The sequence below is a fragment of the Ovis aries genome, chromosome 9, assembly GCF_016772045.2.
Source record: "Ovis aries strain OAR_USU_Benz2616 breed Rambouillet chromosome 9, ARS-UI_Ramb_v3.0, whole genome shotgun sequence".
Lineage (NCBI taxonomy): Eukaryota > Metazoa > Chordata > Mammalia > Artiodactyla > Bovidae > Ovis > Ovis aries.
This window is the reverse complement of record NC_056062.1, coordinates 77,302,698-77,323,895: the sequence shown is the minus strand read 5'-3', so window position 1 is coordinate 77,323,895 and position 21,198 is coordinate 77,302,698. Positions and strand designations below refer to the sequence as shown.

Here is a 21,198-nt window from a genome sequence, read left to right as displayed (position 1 = left end):
TATCCAATACTCTAGAGAAGAAGTGATATCTTTCCTGCTTACCTGTCGGCCGTATGCTTGCATGCCTAAACCTGGGTCACTCGTTAAAGTAGCTGTTTTGAGAACAGATCCTGAAGTACTTGAATATTGTTTGATTCCATCCTGTAAAATTATATTAAATTAAATTATTCTAAAAAGGGGGTTATTAAGGACACTTACTACAACAATAAGATAATATCTTTATGACATGTAGTATGCTTCACATACTATATTTAATTCTACTCTGTTATATGAGTTCTCTTACTATTTCCATCTCATAGGAAAAAAATGAGGTTTTGGGAAGTGAAGTGGTTCCCCTGAGGTATTAGAACTGATCAATGGTAAGGCCAGGATTCAAAACTAGGTAGGCTCACTCTAGAAACTGCACTCTTATCTACTACACTATACTGCCTTGGATCAATAATACCTTACAATTATATAGTTGAATACTCTACAAGTTCTTTTATTCATATCATTTCAATTAATCCATCTCACATCATATGAGGTTAATATTATCACTTATCAGTTGATAGATAAAATTGAGGTTAAGAGGGTTAAGAGTCATGCCTATGGTTACCTAGGTAAACCCAATGCTTTTTATAGTAAGTGATTTTTTTCAGAAGATATATTTTCATGTTACAAAAAAATCATGAGTTTCCCATATTCACTTTTCCAATATTTTCTCATATGTCTTCATTGACTATAGCATCTTGGAACAAACTTATACTCTGTTGGTCTTCTTTACTTTATACTTTCTGTGTTAAAATAAATGCATGTGAGAAATCTGTTGTTACTAGTTCAGTTCAGTTCAGTCACTGAGTTGTGTCCGACTCTTTGTGACCCCATGAACCACAGCACACCAGGCCTCCCTGTCCATCACCAGCTCCCGGAGTCCACCCAAACCCGTGTCCATTGAGTCAGTGATACCATCTAACCATCTCGTTCTCTGTCATCCCCTTTTCCTCCTGCCCTGAATCTTTCCCAGCATCAGGGCCTTTTCAAATGAGTCAGCTCTTCACATCAGGTGGCCAAAGTACTGGAGTTTCAGCTTCAACATCAGTCCTTCCAATGAACACCCAGGACTGATCTCCTTTAGGATGGACTGGTTGGATCTCCTTGCAGTCCAAGGGACACTCAAGAGTCTTCTCCAACACCACAGTTTGAAAGCATCAATTCTTCAGCGCTCAGCTTTCTTTATAGTCCAACTCTCACATCCATACATGACCACTGAAAAAACCATAGCCTTAACTAGATGGACCTTTGCTGACAAAGTACTGTCTCTTCTTTTTAATATGCTGTCTAGGTTGGTCATAACTTTCCTTCCAAGGAGCCAGCGTCTTTTAATTTCATGGCTGCAATCACTAGTAAGTGATGGCAATACATTTACTGTATATAGTACAAATATTTAAATTAAAATTCCTATGTTTTCTTTGGGATTATTTACTCTACAAAATGATTGTCAATATTTGTACCTAACCATGTTATCATTTACTAGTTGACAGATACAGATAGATCAGAATATCACTTCTGGACACTTGCATTTCCATAACCAAAATGTAATATGGATGATACAAATGTACATTCTGGATTTTCTGGAGAGATAGTAATGTAAGATTTTCTCTACTCTCATTCACACTATATGTTCCAACTTTTGTGTCAGACAATATATTTACCAAAGCAAACTTTGGTAAAGAAAATACTTGGGATGACACTTAAAGAGCTGTGAAGTTCTTCCTAAGAATTTGAGATACAGTAAGAGATCTTCTTTATATCCTCCTTACTTCTATAACCTTTATTCAATAAGTATACATTTGAGAACTTCCCAAGTGGTATGGTGGTAAAGAATCTGCCTGCCAGCCAAAGCAGGAGACACAGGAGATGGGGGCGGGGGGCGGGGGGGAAGATTCCCTGGAAGAGGAAATGGCAACCCACTCCAGGATTCTTGCCTGGAAAATTCCATGGACAGAGGAGCCTGGTGGGCTACAGTCCTCAGGGTCGCAACAAGTCAGATACGACTGAGTGGGCATACATGCATACATTTAGAACTATTTGTTGAATAGTTGGTAAAGAATCTGCCTGTAATGCAGGAGACCCTGGTTCGATTCCTGGGTTGGGAAGATCTGCTGGAGAAGGGATAGGCTACCCACTCCAGTACTCTTGGGCTTCCCTTGTGGCTCAGCTGCTAAAGAATCTGCCTGCAATGCGATAGACCCGAATAGAGCTTACTATTTAACTCAAATTTACCTTTTCTTTGAGATCCTTTACTTTCCCTCCACAAATAATTAATTACTAAATTTCTGGGATTTCAGTTTTTCGTTTATATTCTTTTCAGTTAAGTATATATGTGTGTGTGTTTCTATCCTTACACTACATGTAAATTCTATATTCATGTTCCTAGCATATATAAAAGGGATAAATAGATCATCAATAAAATTCTATGTAGTAGATGATCAATAAAAGTCTGGTGAAATAAGGAAGAAAGGGATTAGGAGAGGGAGCTCTTTTTGAGAGACTATTTAGGCCACATTAGTAAAAAATGCAGCAGGCTCACACAGGACTCATCTGATTGGTGAAGTTATTTACATGTCACAGATGTAATCAGAAAAAAGCTCCAAAGGTACTTAAGTTAGACAACATTCTATTTTTTCCTCCCTAAATGAACCCTTCAAATATATTTTCTTCCTGAGCCTACCAAATTAGTATCACATTCATGTGGCTCAGTCAGACACGTACTTGCCTCAAGGGTCTGAAGAAGGTAAATATGAGGGTTTTTATTTAGTGAACTCTGTTTCTTGTCAGATTATACAGATTGGGCCAGATGCATAAATGGTTTGAGGGAGAAATCAGCTTTTGTATTATATGATCTGTCACTTATTACCCAAACCAATGGAAGGGAAATAACTACAGAAATTTTTAAAATAAATAATCTAAAACTAATTATATTTAAGTGTAATAACATTTCATTTCTATACATGAGCTGTGTGCTCAGTCATTCAGTCGTGTCTGACTCTTTGTGACCCCATGGCCTGCAGCCCACCAGGCTCCTCTGTCCATGAGATTTTCCAGGCAAGAGTCCTGGAGAGGGTTGCCATTTCCTCTTCCAGGAGATCTTCCTGACACAGGGATCAAACCCATGTCTCTTGAATCTCCTGCATCAGCAGGTGGATTCTTTACCACCAGCACCACCTGGGAAGATACAAGTCACTCATAAGTTGTATATGAGTAAATATTTGCCCTATGATTAAAGAACTTTTAATACATCACCAAAAATATGTGAAGTCATATTGTGAAGAACTGATTCAGTGGAAGCAAGATTTTACAGACACCTCTTCCTATTTTCTTGCTCTTAGGCCTTTCCCAATTCCCACTCTATACTGGAAATACGCTCAACCTCCCAATGATAGGAAACATCAACCAAAGAGAAGCTTTTGAAAATCTGGTAATTTTTTGCAGTATCATTCATCTAAAAATGTTATTACATATTAAATGCTTATTAAAATATTTCTAACAATCGGATATGAATAATAACAATACCACCAAAGCTTAAGAGACACCACGTTTCCAGCACCTCTGCTCCCTTTTGTGTCGCCTGCCCAATCACATCATCTGTCTCCACCCAACCTATAAAGGTAACCACTGTACTGAACTTTGTGTTTATCATTCCTTCTTTTTATAGTTTATCACATTTGTATTGATTCGTTTTATCTGAATTTTAACTTTATATAAGCGGAGTTGACGTCACATTTTTGCAACTTTCCCAGCCAACAGCACATCCCCAATGTGTGTCTACATTTAGTATTGTAGGATCGTTTATTTGCTTTCCATCACAGCAAGTGTTCTACTACTTGAATTTATTTTTAACAATCTCCTGTTAATAGATATTTGGATAGCTTCTGATATTTTTGCTTTTGAAAACATGGGTGCTATAAATCATGTGCATATCACCTGATATCTGTGTCCATAAATTACTCTAGGATATATGTATTTACAAGTAGATTTGATAAATTGAAGGCTAAGTGCATCTTTTAATTTACCAGATAAAGTAAAATTGTTTTCTAGAAGTTCAATCTCCACTCCCATCCATAGTGTATTAAAATTCTGACTACTCCCTATTATTGGTGGTTGAGAAAAATATAAGACATTTTAAAATGAGCAGAAAGTAACAGGTGTAATCCCATAAAACCATTGCAAGAATAAAACAAAATGACAAGTCCAATATTTTAGTTGATAACAGTACTCTCCAAGAAATCCAATCATGAATCATAAAACTCTAACATAGGAGCCCAAAATGGATAAAATATTCCTATACAAACATTTGCATATATGACATAAAACTCCAAATCCTAAAAGCAGAAACTCAGAACAGAAACAGATCAAAACATTTTAAAAGGAAAATGTAAAATGACTGTTTACTGAACTTAAAAAAGATTGAAAAAACCAAAAATCTCTCAGAAATGAAGTACCCAAGGTATCATGAATATGGATCATAAAGAAAGTGCATATATACATATATATACACAAATATATGTAGCATTAATATAAATACCCCTCTTCCAAACTTGGCAAAAGATATAAATATGCAGACTCAAGAACTTGAGCAATCCTCAAACAGAAACAACCCAAGGAAATCTGCATAAGACATATCATATTCAAAATTCTGAAAACTAAACACAAAGAATCTTGAAAGCAGTGAGAAACAATACCTTACATAAAGGAAAAAGAAAGAACAAAACAAATCTTGGAACATCAAAACAGAAGAAAAATAGAGCAACAGGGGGGTAAATACAAAGGACTTTTCACTTTGAGTTTCCTGATTTATGTTTAACAGGTGAAGCAGAAATTATAAAATTGTCTGATGGGATTCTCAATATATGTTGAGAAGTATTTAAGATAACTGTAAACAGGTGAGGGGAAAGAGACTTAAAGGGAGGTAGTTTTGAGACCCAAACTGGTAAAATGTCAACACCAATAAATTGAGAAGTTATGCTTGTAAAAGGTGATATCTAAAGTAACTGCTGAAATATCTAAACAGAGATGCACCAAAATGAAATTCTAAGAGATGTACAAGTAATACACAGGAATATAAGACAAGGAAATAGAAGAAAGAGAGGGAATAAGCAAAACAGAAAGTACAGTGACATTTAAAAACTAACATATCAATAACCATACTAAAGATGCACAGACTGAACATGCCAATTAAAAGGAAGAGATTGGTAGAGCAGATTAAAACCAAAACCCAAACACCACCATGACCCAACTATATGCTGTCTATAGGAAACTTCATTCAAATATAATGATACAGGTAGTAATGTAAACAGATGGAAAAAGATGCCATGTGAAAATCAAGATACCGAGATGATACTATAGCTTTAGAGAAGTTTGGCAATTCCTCAAAAGGAGCCAATAATTCAACTTCTAGGTCCCAAGAAAAATTAAAACATGTCTATATATATAAGGTTGCATAAGAATGTTCACAGCAGCATTATTAATGAAAGCCAAAAAGTGGAAACAACCCAATACATCAATTGATGAATGGATAAGCAACATGCATTATAACCATTCAGTGTAATATCAGTCATAAGAGTAACTGATAGATTACAGTTACTGATAGATCACACGCTACAAGATAGATGAGCCTCGAGAATGCCATGTTAAGTGAAAGGAGCCAGTCATACAACCACATACTGTATTATTTCATTTATATGAAATGTCCAGATACAGAAAGTAGATCAGTGGTTTCCAGGGGCTAGGGAGGAAGGAGGAAAGGGGAAGTGATTGCTACTGGGTATACAGTTTCTTTTCGGGGTGATGAAAATGTTCTACAGTTAAGTAGCAGTGATAGTCACACAGCTCTGCAAATATACTAAAGCCATAAAATTGTGCACTTTAACAGTGTAAATTTTATGGTATGAGAATTAAATTTCAATAAAGCTTATAAAATAAAAGCATTCAAATAAGAATAAGAAGGAGGAGGAGGAGACAGCAGTGGGAGTGACACGTAACATTTTATTGTAATAGCCCCAAACAGGAACTAGGCAAACGTCCTTTAGTGAGTGAATGGCTAAACTGTGGAGCAATGTGCTACAGAACACTACTCCGCAATAAAGAGGATGAACGACAGACACACATGAAAACGTGGACTGATCTCCAGGGTATTCATGTTGAGTGAAAAATGCCAGTCTCAGAAAGTCACATATTGTATGATTCCATTTATAAAACATTCTCAAAAATGACAAAATTATATAAATGAGGAAAAGATTGATGGCTAACATATCAGGATAATTGGTTGGAGATGACTTACAGTCACAAGGAACATCTTTGTGGTGCATCTTGAATAGAGTGTTGGTTACTTGAATCTACACATGTGACAAAATGGCACAGAACTATACACACACCTTGTATCAATATCAATTTCATGATTTTACTATTGTAATAGCAAGGCGTAGCCACTGGGGGAAACTGGGTGGAAGGTACATGAGACCTCTCTACTATTTTTGCTATTTCCTCTTGAGAGTCCCTTGGACTGCAAAGAGATCCAACCAGTCCATTCTGAAGGAGATCAGCCCTGGGATTTCTTTGGAAGGAATGATGCTAAAGCTGAAACTCCAGTACTTTGGCCACCTCATGAGAAGAGTTGACTCATTGGAAAAGACTCTGATGCTGGGAGGGATTGGGGGCAGGAGGAGAAGGGGATGACAAAGGATGAGATGGCTGGATGGTATCACTGACTCGATGGAAGTGAGTCTGAGTGAACTCCGGGAGTTGGTGATGGACAGGGAGGCCTGGCGTGCTGTGATTCATGGGGTCGCAAAGACTCGGACACGACTGAACGACTGAACTGAACTGAGGAATGTTAATTATCTCAAAATAAAAATTTTTTTCTAAAAAAATTAGAATTTGAGATTTAAAAAAATAGCAATAACATTATCTTGAATATGAAATACTTTGGAATAAATTTCACAAAATATATTCAAGATGTCACAGAAAATGCAAAATCATTGATGAAATAAATTAAAGAAGAACTAAACAGAAATAAACTGTGTTCATGGATTAGAAAACAAAATGCTTTCTAATTTATGACATAAATTCTCAAACTGAACTATAGGCTTACTACAATCCTGATACAATACCTCAATAGTTAACATGTGAAAAATTGTTCCATCTTATTAATAATAGCATGCATGCTCAGCCGCTCAGTCATGTTCAACTCTTTATGACCCCATGGACTGTAGCCCACCAGGTTCCTCTATCCATGGGATTATCCCAGCAAGAATCCTGGAGAGGGTTGCCATTTTTTCCTTCAGGGGATCTTCCTGACCCAGGGATCCAACCCATCTCCTGTGGCTCCTGTATTGGCAGGCAGATTCCTTACCACTGAGCCACCTGGGAAGCCCTTACTAATAATTAGGAGGATAGAAATGAATGCATTAGTATGAAGACATACCATTTGTCATCAACAGATGGACAAAAATTTGGAAGTCTGAACATACCAGATGAGGAGAAATAAGAACATAGACTGACACACATTCATACCCTATTACTTAACCATTCCCAAAACATTTTAATCACGTGAATATGGAGGCATTTACAGGAATGCCTCCATATATAAATTGAAAAAATACAATAAAGAAATAGTTAAATAGTATATTTATGCATATGATGGGAATGCAGCAATTAAGCTGAATAAATGAGATCTATCTAAGTAGAGCAGTGTGGGTAGAATTAAAAACAACACTAAATTTAAAATGCAAGATGTATAAAGCACAATATGTGCTATAGAAAGAACTATGTCTCTCCCAAATTCATATGTTGATGTCCTAACTTTCACTGTGACTGTATCATGAGGTAGGGTCTTTAAGAGGTTGCTGTTGTTAATTTCTTAAGTCAGGTCTGACTCTTTGTGACCCCACGGACTGCAGCATGCCAGGCTCCTCTGTCCTCCACTATCTCCTGGAGTTCATTCAAATTCATGTCCATTGAATCGGTAATGCTATCTAACCATCTTGTCCTCTGCAGCCCCCTTTTCCTTTTGCCTTCAATCTTTCCTAGCATCAGCAGGGTCTTTTCCATTAAATCAGCTCTTTGCATCAAGTGGCCAAAGTACTGGAGCTTCAGCCTCAACATCAATCCTTCCAATAAATATTCAGGGTTGATTACCTTTAGGATTAACTGGTTTGATCTTCTTGCAGCCCAAGGGACTCTCAAGAGTCTTCTCTAGCATCATAATTTGAAAGCATCAATTATTTGGCACTCAGCCTTCTTTATGGACCAACTCTCACATGTACACATGACTACTGGAAAAACCATAGTTTTGACTATCTGGACATTTGTTGGCAAGTGATGTCTGCTTTTTAATATGCCGTTTAGGTTTGTTGTAGCTTTTCTTCCAAGGAGCAAGCATCTTTTAATTTCATGACTGCAGACACTGTCCTTAGTTACTTTGGAACCCAAGAAAATCTGTCACTGCTTCTGCTCTTTCCTCTTCTATTTGCCATTAAGTGATGGGACCAGATGCCATGATCTAGTTTTTTGAATGTTGAGTTTCAAGGCAGTTTTTTCACTCTCCTCTTTCACTCTCATCATGAGGCTCTTTAGCTCCTCTTCACTTTCTGTCATTAAAGTGGTATCATTTGGGTATCTGAAGCTATTGCTATTTTTCCTGGCAATCTTGATTCCAGCTTGTGATCCATTCAGCCTGGCATTTTGCAGGATGTATTCTGCATATTTGGAGAAGGAAATGGCAACCCATTCCAGTATTCTTGGCCGGAAAATCCTGTGGATGAAGGAGCCTGGCAGGCAATATAGTCCATAGGGTAGTAGAGTCAGACACAACTGAGCAACTACACTTTTCATTCTGCATATAAATTAAATAAACAGGGTGACAATATACAGCCTTGTCATACTCCTTTCCCAACTTGGAACCAGTCTGTTGTTCCATGTCTGGTTCTAACTGTTGCTGAATACAGGTTTCTCAGGAGACAGGTAAGGTAGTCTGGTATTCCCAGCTCTTCAAGAATTTTCCACAGTGTGTTGTGGTCCACATAGGCTTCCTCAGAGTCAGTGAGGCAAAGTAGATATTTTTCTGGAATTCCCTTGCTTCTCTATGATCCACTGGATGCTGGCAATTTGATCTCTGGTTCCCCTGCCTTTCTAAACCCAGCTTATACCTCTGGAAGTTCTAGGTTCAAATACTGTTGAAGCCTAGCTTGAAGGATTTTGAGCATAACCTTACTAGCATGTGAAATAAGTGCAAATGTATGGTAGTTTGAACATTCTTTGGCATTGCCTTTCTTTGAGATTGGAATGAAAATTGACCTTTTCCAGTCCGGTGGCCACTGCTGAGTTTTCCAAATTTGCTGACATATTGAGTGCAGCACTTTAACAACATAATCTTTTAGGATTTTAAATAGCTCAGCTGGAATCCCATCACTTCTACTAGCTTTGTTCATAGTAATGCTTCCTAAGGTCCACTTGAGTTCACACTCTAGGATGTCTGGCTCTAGGTGAGTGATCACACCACTGTGCTTATCTGGGTCATTAAGACCTTTTTACATAGTTCTGTGTATTCTTGCCACCTCTTCTTAATCTCTTCTGCTCCTCTTAGGTCCTCACCGTTGCTGTCCTTTATTGTACCCATATTTTCATGAAATATTCCTTTGATATCTCTAATTTTCTTGAAGAGATCTCTAGTCTTTCCCATTCTATTGTTTTCTCTATTTCTTTGCATTGGTCCTTTAAGAAGGCTTTCTTGTCTCTCCTTGCTATTTATTCTCTGGAACTCTGCATTCAGTTGGGTATATTTTTCCTCTTTCTCCCTTGCCTTTTGTTTCTCTTCTTTCCTCAGCTATTTGTAAAGCCTCCTCAGACGACCACTTTGTCTTCTTGCATTTTGTTTTCTTTGGGATGGTTTCGGTCACTGCCTCCTGTACAGTGTTACAAACTCCGTCCATAGTTCTTCAGGCACTCTGTCTACCAGATCTAATCTCTTGAGTCTATTTGTCACCTCCACTGTATAATCATAAGGGATTTGATTTGGGTCATACCTGAATGGCCTATTGGGGCTTCCCTGGTGGCTCAGATATGGGAGATCTGGGTTCAATCCCTATGTTGGGAAGAACCCCAGGTTTAATCCCTAGGTTGGGAAGATCACCTGGAGAAGAGAATGGTTACCCACTCCAGTATTCTGCCTTGGAGAATTCTATGGACAGAGGAGCCTGGCAAGCCTCAGTCCATGGAGTCACAAAGAGTCAGACATGACTGAGCAACTTTCACTTTCACTTTGAATGGCCTATTGGTTTTTCCCTACTTTCTTCAGTTTAAGTCTGAAATTTGCAATAAGTAAGGAGCTGATGATCTGAGTCACAGTCAGCTCCAGGTCTTGTTTTTTCTGGCTGTATAGAGCATCTCTGTCTTTAGCTCCTCTCCTCCCCCTTCATAGATCATAGTCTTGTCCTGATGAAGGGGCCTGCATAACTCAGTGAAGCTATCAGTGAGGCCATGCAGGGTCACCCAAGACAGACCAGTCATAATGAAGAGTTCTGATGAAACGTGGCCCACTGGAGGGGGAAACAGCAATACACTCCAGTATTCTTGCTGCAAGAACTTCATAAACAGTTTGAAAAGGCAAAAAGATATGATACCAGAAGATGAGCATCCCCAAGGCCAATACGCTACTCGGGAAGAGCAGAGGGCAATTACTAATAGCTCCAGAAAGAATGAAGAGGTTGGGCCAAAGTGGAAAAGATGCTCAGTTGTGGATGTGTTTGGTGGTGAAAGTAAAGTCTGATGCTGTAAAGAACAATATTGCATAGGAACCTGGAATGTTAGGTCCATGAATCAAGACAAATTGGATGTGATCAAGCAGGAGATGCAAGATTGAACATCGATATCTTAGGAATCAGTGAACTAAAATGGATGAGAATGGGAGACTTTAATTCAGATGACCATTATACCTACTACTGTGGGCAAGTATCCCTTAGAAGAAATGGAGTAGCCCTCATAGTCAACAAAAGAGTCTGAAATACAGTACTTGGGTGCAGCTTCAAAAATGACAAAATCATCTTGGTTCATTTCCAAGGCAAACCATTCAACATCACAGTAATCCAAGTCTGTGCCCCAACCACTGATGCTGAAGAAGTTGACATTGACCGATTCTATGAAGATCTACAAGACCTTCTAGAGCTAACATCAAATAAAGGTGTCCTTTAAGAGGTATTTAGGGTTAAATGAGGTCATAAGGGTAGGGTCATAATCCAAAGGAATTGTGGCTTTACAAGAAGAGAAAGGATGAGAGCTCTCTTTCTCTCCCCAACTTGTGAGGACATAAGAAGGTGGCCTTGTACATGCCAGGAGAGGTCTCACCAAGAATCCTATTAGCTGGCACCTTGAGCTGGGACTTCTAGTCTCCTGAACTATGAGAAAGTTAATTTCTGTTGTTTAAGCCATCTATTCTGTAATATTTTGGTATAGTAGCCTGAGCAGACTAATAAAATATGGCACTATTTATGTAAGTTAAAGTACATACAAAATAGTCCTCTGTATCATTTATGAATCCATATACCCATATAAAACATTATCTTAAAAAGGAGTTGTTGAGAACATATGCAAAACGTAATGGTTGCTCTTGGAAGTGGGGAAGGTAATAGAACTCAGGGTTGGGGGCTTTCCTGGTGGCTCGGTGGTAAAGAATCCACCTGCCGTGCAGGTGACATGGGTTTGATTCCTGATCCAGGGAGGTCTGACATACTGTGGAGCAACAGAGCCCGTGCGCCACAACTGCTGAGCCTGCGCTCTAGAGCCTGGGAGCCACACCGAGAGGAGCCACCACACTGTGACCAGAGGGAAGTCCATGCAGCAACGAAGACCCAGCACGGCCAAACAGGTAAATGAGTAAAACTATGCAGTAAAAATAAGAAAGAGCTCAGGACTGGGCTGAAGAGGGCACAGTGTTCTGCACTATTTCACTTACAAAGGAAAAATGAACTAATGTAGAAGATGTTAACAGTGTTTATGCTGACCTGGGGAATATGAGGGTTATAATTATATTTCCTTTATATCTTTAGATATATTTTAAATTTCTTTTAAAAAAGAGAATAGGGGTGAGGCTTATAAATAAGATGAAATATGTTACTTGTTACCCCTTCTCAAGTGAAAAAATAGATAAAGAGATAGATAAATTGATAACGGACAGAGAGGCAGGCTGGCCAACTTACGACTCGTAAGTTTCACAGTCAGTGTATCACTCTCTAATTTTAATATTGAAAGTGCTGCCCCAAGTACATAATACTATCTCATTCATTCCCAGATTTATCTGGTAAATAATGATTAACAATTGAACATGTGCTGGATAGTGGTGGAAGTATTTAATAAGACAGATGGTATCTTTGAGGATCTCAGTTCAGTGAGAAAGACAGATGCAAAAACCTACTCATAAGACAAATATAAAGTGCTCTCCAAGAGAGGTACATAGATGAGATGATATTTGAGATATTTTTTTTAACTTCAAAACAAGTCTGAAACTTCTGACTGAAGGCTTGAAAGTCACTAAAATCCATACTTTATAACTTCTCTGTATTTTGCTCATCCCAAATTCTACAAATGTACACATAGCATTTGCAGAGAAGAAACCAATTCTGAGTCCACATTGGAACCATTTCTTTGACTTGCTTTTCGTTGCTTTTGTTATTATAATCATACAGAATGGCCTGCCTCAGAGAATCCTACCCCTCTGCCTGACTGTTAAATGCTTTGGGTTCAGAACCCTGTCCACATGTAGATGGCAGGAAAGAAGAAATTAACACATCCTCTGCCTAAGGCTTGCCATTGTAGATGTTTGCAAGATTAATGGCCTTTTTTACTTTGCTTCCTGGTCTCCCCCCATTCTCTGATCTATAAAAATCTGGCATCCAGACCTCAATAAGATGGTTATTTTGAGGCACTAGTCTGCTATCTTCTGAGTCAGCTGGCTCCCTGATTAATAATGTCTCTTCCTTGCCTCAACCCCTCAGATTCATTGGCCTGTCGTGCGGCAAGCAGAGACAGCTTGGACTCAGTAATAATATCACATACCTTTTAAAAGTCTGATTAAACCCCAAATGATTCCTGTCTCACCTTTACAAATTTTTCATCTTCTATGACTGCCATTTTCTTTTTCTGCTTACTGTATTCTTGTCTTCTCTCCAAAACACTCATAATTTTTTCATCAGTTAAGTTCTTCCTAAACTCACAGAACTGAGGCCAAAATTTAAACAGAACTCCAAAAACTGTCATCTGTATAAAAAACAAAGTATGTCTCAGATTACAATTTTATACAAATGTACCAATTTAAACTCTAATTCACCATAATAATGGATTAACTATTCTATCTTTAATATACAGCATGTTTCCTCCAACTTATTGTCTCCAGACATCTTGGTATAATTTAGCTCGGCACATGCTTATCATCAATGTTTTTACTACCAACGAGAGAAGTCTTTCTTTTAAAAAAACATACACTTAAATACAGTTAAAAGTCACTTTATACTTTATGTTTCCCTAACCAATTGATTGTATTAATAAAGAATCCATTAGGTCTTTTTAAATAAGAAATATATGTTTTCTTTTAAAACTTATACCAGTTGATCTGCCACACACTCGGCTGTTTTATGCAAGTATTCCAAATATTCAGTTCATCAAGGGGGACTCCTCTCCACCCCTCCTTTCCCTTCTTTTAGAGAAAGGAAATACCATTTTGCCTCTGGAAAAGCTCTTAAACAAAGCTGCAGATCTAAGAATAAATCTTGAGTAACTTTTAAATGATACAATCTCTCTTTTATGTGAGAGCAAGAAAAGTAACATTTAAAAAGCAGAGTGGTATCCTGGACAAATGCTTTCTATGAGGATACTCTACATTAAGTGATTAATTGTGATATTTATAGAGATAAGAATTGTTGCTCAAATTTTCATGCCAAGTTTTTCCATCAGTTCCAGAGGCATACGTTACTTCCAAGTAGGTAGGGCTTGCCACATCAGATCAAGTCCAACATCTTGTTGCTGGGAATGGACTTTATCTAATGCCCTGGAGAAAAATGAACCATCCCATTAGGCTCTAAGCCAACTTTTCAGGAGGAAAGTGGAGTGTTTAGAAAGCAAATGCTGCAGTCATCAACACAGTCCTGAACATCATGATACATTTCATCACTCCTCCTTTCTGTACATGAATATAATTAGTAATTCTATAATTATTTACTCCCTTTAAGATACCATCTTGTCACTGACTTCTATAGCCTCTTGGGATTGTGAACACAAAAGCTAAAGATGATACTTTATTTGACGAAGTGTAGGCTTTAAAAACGGAGAAGGCAATGGCACCCAACTCCAGTACTCTTGCCTGGAAAATCCCATAGATGGAGAAGCCTGGTAGGCTGTAGTCCATGGGGTTGCTGAGGGTCGGACACGACTGAGCGACTTCACTTTGACTTTTCACTTTCGTGCATTGGAGAAGGAAATGGCAACCTACTCCAGTGTTCTTGCCTGGAGAATCCCAGGGGCGGGGGAGCCTGGTAGGCTGCCATCTATGGGGTCGCACAGAGTCGGACACAACTGAAGTGACTTAGCAGTAGCAGCAGCAGGCTTTAAAAAAGTTTTCATCTACCATGGATTTTGGGGTTTTCCAGGTAGCATTAGTGGTAAAGAACCCGCCTGCTAATACAGGAGACATAAGAGCTGCAGGTTCGATCCCTGGGTCTGGAAGATACCCTAGATGAGGAAATGGCAACCCATTCCAGTATTCTTGCCTGGAGAATTCCTTGGCAGGCTATGGTCCATAGGGTCACAAAGAATCGGATGTGACTGAAGCAACATAGCATGCACACCATGCTTTTACGTAATCCCCTGCTCCAATGTCAAAGGATCATGGTAGTTTTTATATGAATTTCTTAAACACTCCTCTTCCACCTCCATTTACCAACTATTGGCCCTACTTCTCAGTTCTCTCTCCAAAACCTGAGTCACTTCCAGCTCTCAAATGTATTTGTCACCTAGAAGGCTTCCCAGTAAAAGTTACCCTATTAGGGCACACTATTTCGAGGCAGACATGAAATTTCTCTATTTCTGGGAATCCTTGAAGGTTCAGTGGTTAGGGGTCCCCACTTGCAGTGCAGGGGGCATGGGTCTGATCCCTGGTTGGGAAACTAAGATCCTGCATGTAGAACAGGGTGCCTGAGAAAAAATTGCTCTATTTCTGAAAGTTGTAGTTAATAACATTCATGTTATTTATGAAAATTACCCTGTACCTCCAGAACCTTAAAAGACAACCAGACTGTTAGAAACATTTTTTAATAAATATGGAGCTACTTCCCACATTGCCAGTGGATAGGCAGTGGCTGCAGCATGAGTGAAGAGTGTCAGTGAAAATATGGCTGAGTGACGAAAACTTTCAAGCTATTAGGAATGCAGGTGGGGGAAAGGCAGATGTTATAAGTGAAAGCGATACTAAAACAGGCAATCGCTTTTTGTTTACTCTTCAGTCCTTTAATGCAACGTTGTTCTATTTCCAATTTGAGCTATTTCTCTCATGATTGATCTCTTCTCACATCATTCAGTCATGTTTTCAAAAATGATAGTGTCTATTCTGTGCTAGGCATGCAGGCCACAGCAGCAAATAAGAAACAGTTCCTATTCTCAAAGACCTTACAGTCCAGTGGGAAAGTCAGGCATGAGAACAGCTATTTTCAATTTTGTGTGATAAGTGTTCTGACAGGGACAAACACAGGATATCACAGAAGCATAAAGGAGAGAAGATGAGACTGTGAGAAGCTCTGGAGGGAAGAAAGTAAGGCCTCTCTGCTGCTGTTGCTGCTAAGTCGCATCAGTCATGTCCAACTCTTAGTGATCCCATGGACTGTAGCCTACCAGGCTCCTCTGTCCATGGGATTCTCCTGGCAAGAGTACTGGAGTAGGTTGCCATTGCCTTATCCGGTGAAATGCCTGCTGATGCTACTGTCAAGTCACTTCAGTCATGTCCGACTCTGTGCGACCCCATAGATGGCAGCTCATCAGGCTCCCTCGTCCCTGGGATTCTCCAGGCAAGAACACTGGAGTGGGTTGCCATTTCCTTCTCCAGTGCATCAAAGTGAAAAGTGAAAGTGAAGTCGCTCAGTTGTGTCCGACCCTTAGCGACCCCATGGACTGCAGCCCACCAGGCTCCTCCATCCATGGGATTTTCCAGGCAAGAGTACTGGAGTGGGGTGCCATTGCCTTTCTATGGAAATACAAGTATTTCAGTAGGCCTTCCCTGGTGGTCCCATAATTAAGACACCACACTTCCACCGTAGGGAGCGTGAGTTTGATCCCTGACTGGGGAACTAAGATCCTGAATGCTGTGTGGCCAAAATAAAGCAAAAAAAAAAAAAAAAAAATTAAAATCAATGCAGGGGTACAAGTTCAATCCTTGGTCAAGGAATGAAGATCCCACATGCTGTGCAGTCAAAATAAATAAACAAATAAAAGCAAAAAATCTAATATTTCAATAAGACAGAGATAGATGGCAGCGAGTGGAAAGGCATCTGCTTAGAGAGATATCGATGAAGGAATATGGTCTCCAGTCTGAGGATGATGGGAGTAGTCGAAATTGAAAGCAGAGAAGTGACATGATCAAATACACATTTTGAAAAAGATGGCTCCATCTGCGGTAAGTTAAATGGTTTTGAGAGAGTCTAGGGGCAGGGAATTTTGGTAATCAATGTGAGACACTGCAGACGTAAACTGAGGCATGGAGTTGGAGAAAAGTAGATAGAATAACAGATAAGGAGACAAACAGATACATGTTAGTGACTGAAGATCACCAAAGGTCAGGGGACAAAGGAGAGAGAAGACGTGAAGATGGCAACCAGATCTCCGGCTTGCACACCTCGGTAGGAGCTATGTCATTCTCTGAGCTTCCTTAGGGAACACGGAAACAATAGATTTGGTGAGGTGAGGTCCCTAAATATTCTCTTGTTCTCTGATACCCTAAAGATTATATTTAAGATATATCTGGGACTCTGTTTTGGGAAATGAGACAGAAGGCATAAACTAAAGGACTCCAGTAAAGTTCCCTGGCTGCGCTCCCTGGACAGCGTAGCGGAACCAACCAACATAAGCAGCTCAAGACATTCACCATCAGCCTTGAGGCTGTGATCTGGATGGGCAGGCCTTGGCCTGGCCATCAGGAGACCTAGGCTAGGCTAAGTGATCTTTTCATTAACAGATGCTACAATTCTGACACCATGTTTTCTATTTCTCCCTAGCAGATCATCAATCATCTCTCTATATTTTTGCCTATTTTAATGCATAATTTGGATGGTGAGTCTGCTTTCGGTTCCTTTTAGGATTTAGAACACAGCTGGCTTGCAAATGAAAATGTTAAGGAATAATGGTCTGTTTCCATGCTCAAGGGCATTCATACCCTAAATCTCTGTTTCATATCACTTAAATCATGACAGGGCCTTCCCTATTACCCCTATTATAATTTATTTTTCTTAATCATTTTTCAGGAACAACATCACTAAAAGGCTTTTCAAAATGCAAATAAACTATGTTAAGCAAATCACTGTTTTCTATTATTTATCTTAAAGAGAAGTAACTTGAGCAGGTTAACAGGCATGATTTTCCTTTCATGAGCTTGTGTACTTTATGTTGGTTGAGTACTTAAATCTCCTCTCACTTACTTTATGAGCTATGTGAATATTCCAACTTTTAAAAATACACAAATCTTGGGACACACATAATTGACACATTTTTTGTGATAGCAGATATTTTAAAAGGAAATATGAATGGTGGGAAAGGAAGGAGAAATTAGTTGGGGATTTATAAATTAGAAATAAAATGATAACCATGCAAAGTCAAAATATAGAATTTTTAAAATTATATTTGCTGTGTATTACCATCAGCAAAATAGCAAGTTACTAGTTTCTATGTTATGTGGCACTGGCAACGTTTTTCTAATGAAGTAGAATAAATCCCAGGATTAGGAGGAGTCAAACCGTGCCAAATATGAATAATACAAAAACTTTAAAAGAATATCTAGACCACTAATCTATTTTAAAGTATGCTTACTACATGCTCTGATTTCTTACCTGTGCCTCTCTGAATACATACGGTCCCAACTCCTTCCTGTGTTCAATAATCTTCTGGGCTTGCTCTACTGGAATGTCAATTTGTAAAGCTGGGGGGATGCTGGAATTAATAAAGCAGTTGATAATAGTCATAATCTTCTTGTGTATGATAGACTCATCACAATGAGAATGGCACAAGTCCTAAACAAGGAGGAAAGATAGATCAATACATGATTAATGCATTAATAGAACACTTTATAGGATACATCAATATGTCTTTCAGTTAATATAACTTCAGGTCAAGAGAGTACTGGGACATGTCAAGACTATCTTAAAAATCATAGATTTTATTTTTCTTGGATTTGAAGAACCTAAACCTTATTTTTTCTTTTTTGCTCCTAGCCTGTGTCTTCATGTCTGTGTGTATCATGTTCTGCCACCCATTTGGTCAATCTTTGCCTTTTAAAGGAACCTAAGACTTTGACACATATACCTTAAGTAAACACAGATTTCATTTTAATCCTGGTTGCTTCTTCTCCTGGCAAAGGAACAGCTTTAGTGTCTGCTTTGACTCATTTAACAAATTCATATTAAGTACCTGCAAAATGCCAGACCTTGAGGTGAGCCCCAAGACACAGTACCTGTCCTTTAAAGGCTCAATATCTACAGGATGAGAAGCATGAAAACACATGATTCCAATCTGAGATAGCTAATAAGTGGCACAATGGAGAACAAGCACCTAACTCAAGTTACAAGCAGACACAAAAGCTTTTTCCACCATAACTGCTTCTACACCAAGGTGATTTAGACTCAAAAATGCTAGCATATAAATGGGAATGCTGTATTTAATAGGTGTATTATTATGCATCTCAGTATCTATATTTTTTCAGATAACCTATTACATTATCATCTTTATAGCTAAAGAATTTAAATACAGTAATGATGTATGTAATGATAAAAGACCCAGTTTTATGTCAGAGATGTAAGGCTATCACTTTTTAAGACAAAGAGGTAGCTGAGCTTGAATTATGACATTTCCTTGCTAAAGATATTGTTCTCTAAATCACTAGAAAACACAAAAGCTTGGAAACTTGTAATTCTAGGCCAGGAATTAGCCAACATTTATTAAGTGCTCACTATAGGACAGGCATTGTAATAACTGTCTTAAGGACAATTAAAGAAAGAAAATTTCTAGTGTTTGCCATATAAAACATTACATAAATTTTAAGTTTGGCATAAATTATATGTGAAAAATCTTGATATAAATGTTACACTGAGACAACAGTTAGCATTTTTATGCAATTTAGTACTCCCTCAGAAAATGCCCATTTATAACACATGCTTGCTAAGTTACCCAAAATTAAATTTTTTGCTGTTACTAGTGAAATTATTATATATCTGGTGAGCCAAGTTAATTATTATTTTTTAAATTAATTTTTATTGGAGTATAGTTGCTTTACAATGATCTTGGTTTTTTATTATTATGGAAATATAAGGATTGTGAAATAAAAACAAATTTGTGAAATTATACAATGTTAATTTCGAGAGTGTAGAGTCAGAATTTAGACAGAATCCAACCTGGCATTTTTTCTGGTTTTTATGCCCTACTCTACCATTAGCTGAGTTCACTTTTACTTATTGTTAAGGTTTCAGTTTAAGCACACAGTCGACCTTTGAACACGGGTTGGGGGTGGCCGGTGGTTAGGGGCACCAACCCCGCCCCTGCAATTGAAAATCCATGCATAACTTTACAGTTGGCCATCTGTATCTGTTTCCACACCTGTGGATTCAAACAGCAGTGGACTGTGAAGTACTGGGGTCTGAATTTGTTGAAAAAAATTCAGATATGAGTGGACCTCGCAGTTCAAACCCTTGTTGTTCAAGGGTCAACTGTACTGTTCTCTGCTAAACGTTCTGTGTCTGCCTCGGTCGAGGTGACGGCCAGCTTCGGTGCCTCACTGCACCCTGTGCGCCTCCCACCCGTCGCACTGCTCACACTCGCATAGCCACCTGCTCTGTAACTTGTCTGTCCCCCCGCTCTGACACTGCAAACCCTGAGAGGAGAGACTGGGTCACAGTTGTAGCCTCAGGTTTTAGCCTGGCCCTGTAGATGCTCAAAAAGTGTTTGTGGGATGTATATATCCTTCCAGTCTTTTCTCTTTGGGGATACACACACACACATACACACACACACACACACACACACACACACACTTTATATTAAATCATACTGCTTTCTAGTAGGTTTTAAAAAATCAGTAAGATGAATATATTTTTCCCATCACTGATTAATCTTCCAACAGCAAATTTTTAATGCCTTCAGAGTGTTCTAATGCATAGATTATAATTAAAGTAAGCAATGTCCTGCTGTTGAACATCATAGTTCTTTCCAGCTTTTCACAATTCAGAACTATGTCTGATTAAGATCATAGGAGCCATCCCTTTGCATATGATTACAATCATCCCCAGGAGGGAGTATAACTTAGTGGTTAAGGCCACAAGCTTTAGCAACAGAATGTCTTGGCTCAAATTCCAGCTCTGCTACTTAGTTAGCTGTATGAGGCACAGAAGTTTAACTTTTCTGTGCCTTAGTTTCTTCATCTGTAGAATGGTGAGAATTAACAGCTTTGACCTAGGATTCTTACAAAGGATAAGGTAGTTATCACGTGACAGGCATTAAGATAATATCTGACAGGCACAAACACTTAGTATGAGTAAGCCATATAAAAATGAGCTCAGTTAAGACATGCTAGGTTTCTTTCTGGCAAACTTCCTCAAGACCTAATTCAAGTATCATCACTTCTTTTTTTTTTGAAAATTTTTTCTTGGGAGTAGAGTTTACAATGTTATGTTATGTTTCAGGAGTACAGCAAAGTGAATCAGTTTTACATATACATATAACCACTTTTTTTTAGATTCTTTTCCTACATAAGTCATTACAGAGGACTGAGTAGAGTCCTCTGTAAGAATCATCACTTCTGCTGAGACCTCCCTGACCTACCACCCTCCCTGAATCATCCCCTCCTCTGTATCAAAATTATAACCAGTTAGAATATGTATTATAATCAACGTTATTTCATCATATTTTGTTTTCATGGATGATTCC

At 38.5% G+C, this 21,198-nt stretch overlaps 1 protein-coding gene across 16 annotated transcripts in view; it reads right to left on the bottom strand.

The window, feature by feature from the left end:
* The window catches only part of RGS22 (regulator of G protein signaling 22), a 139,716-nt gene that overhangs the window by 8,204 nt on the left and 110,314 nt on the right, over positions 1–21,198 (bottom strand). For 12 of the 16 annotated variants that reach the window (XM_060393882.1, XM_060393883.1, XM_060393884.1 and 9 more), the window contains 3 exons: positions 18,114–18,293; positions 13,129–13,287; positions 43–141 (listed from right to left, as the gene is read on the bottom strand). In XM_060393882.1, the coding sequence (XP_060249865.1) occupies positions 43–141; positions 13,129–13,287; positions 18,114–18,293 (438 nt within the window). The remainder of the gene's footprint in view (positions 1–42; positions 142–13,128; positions 13,288–18,113; positions 18,294–21,198) is intronic. The other 4 variants (XM_060393893.1, XM_060393895.1, XM_060393885.1 and 1 more) reach the window with 1 other exon arrangement.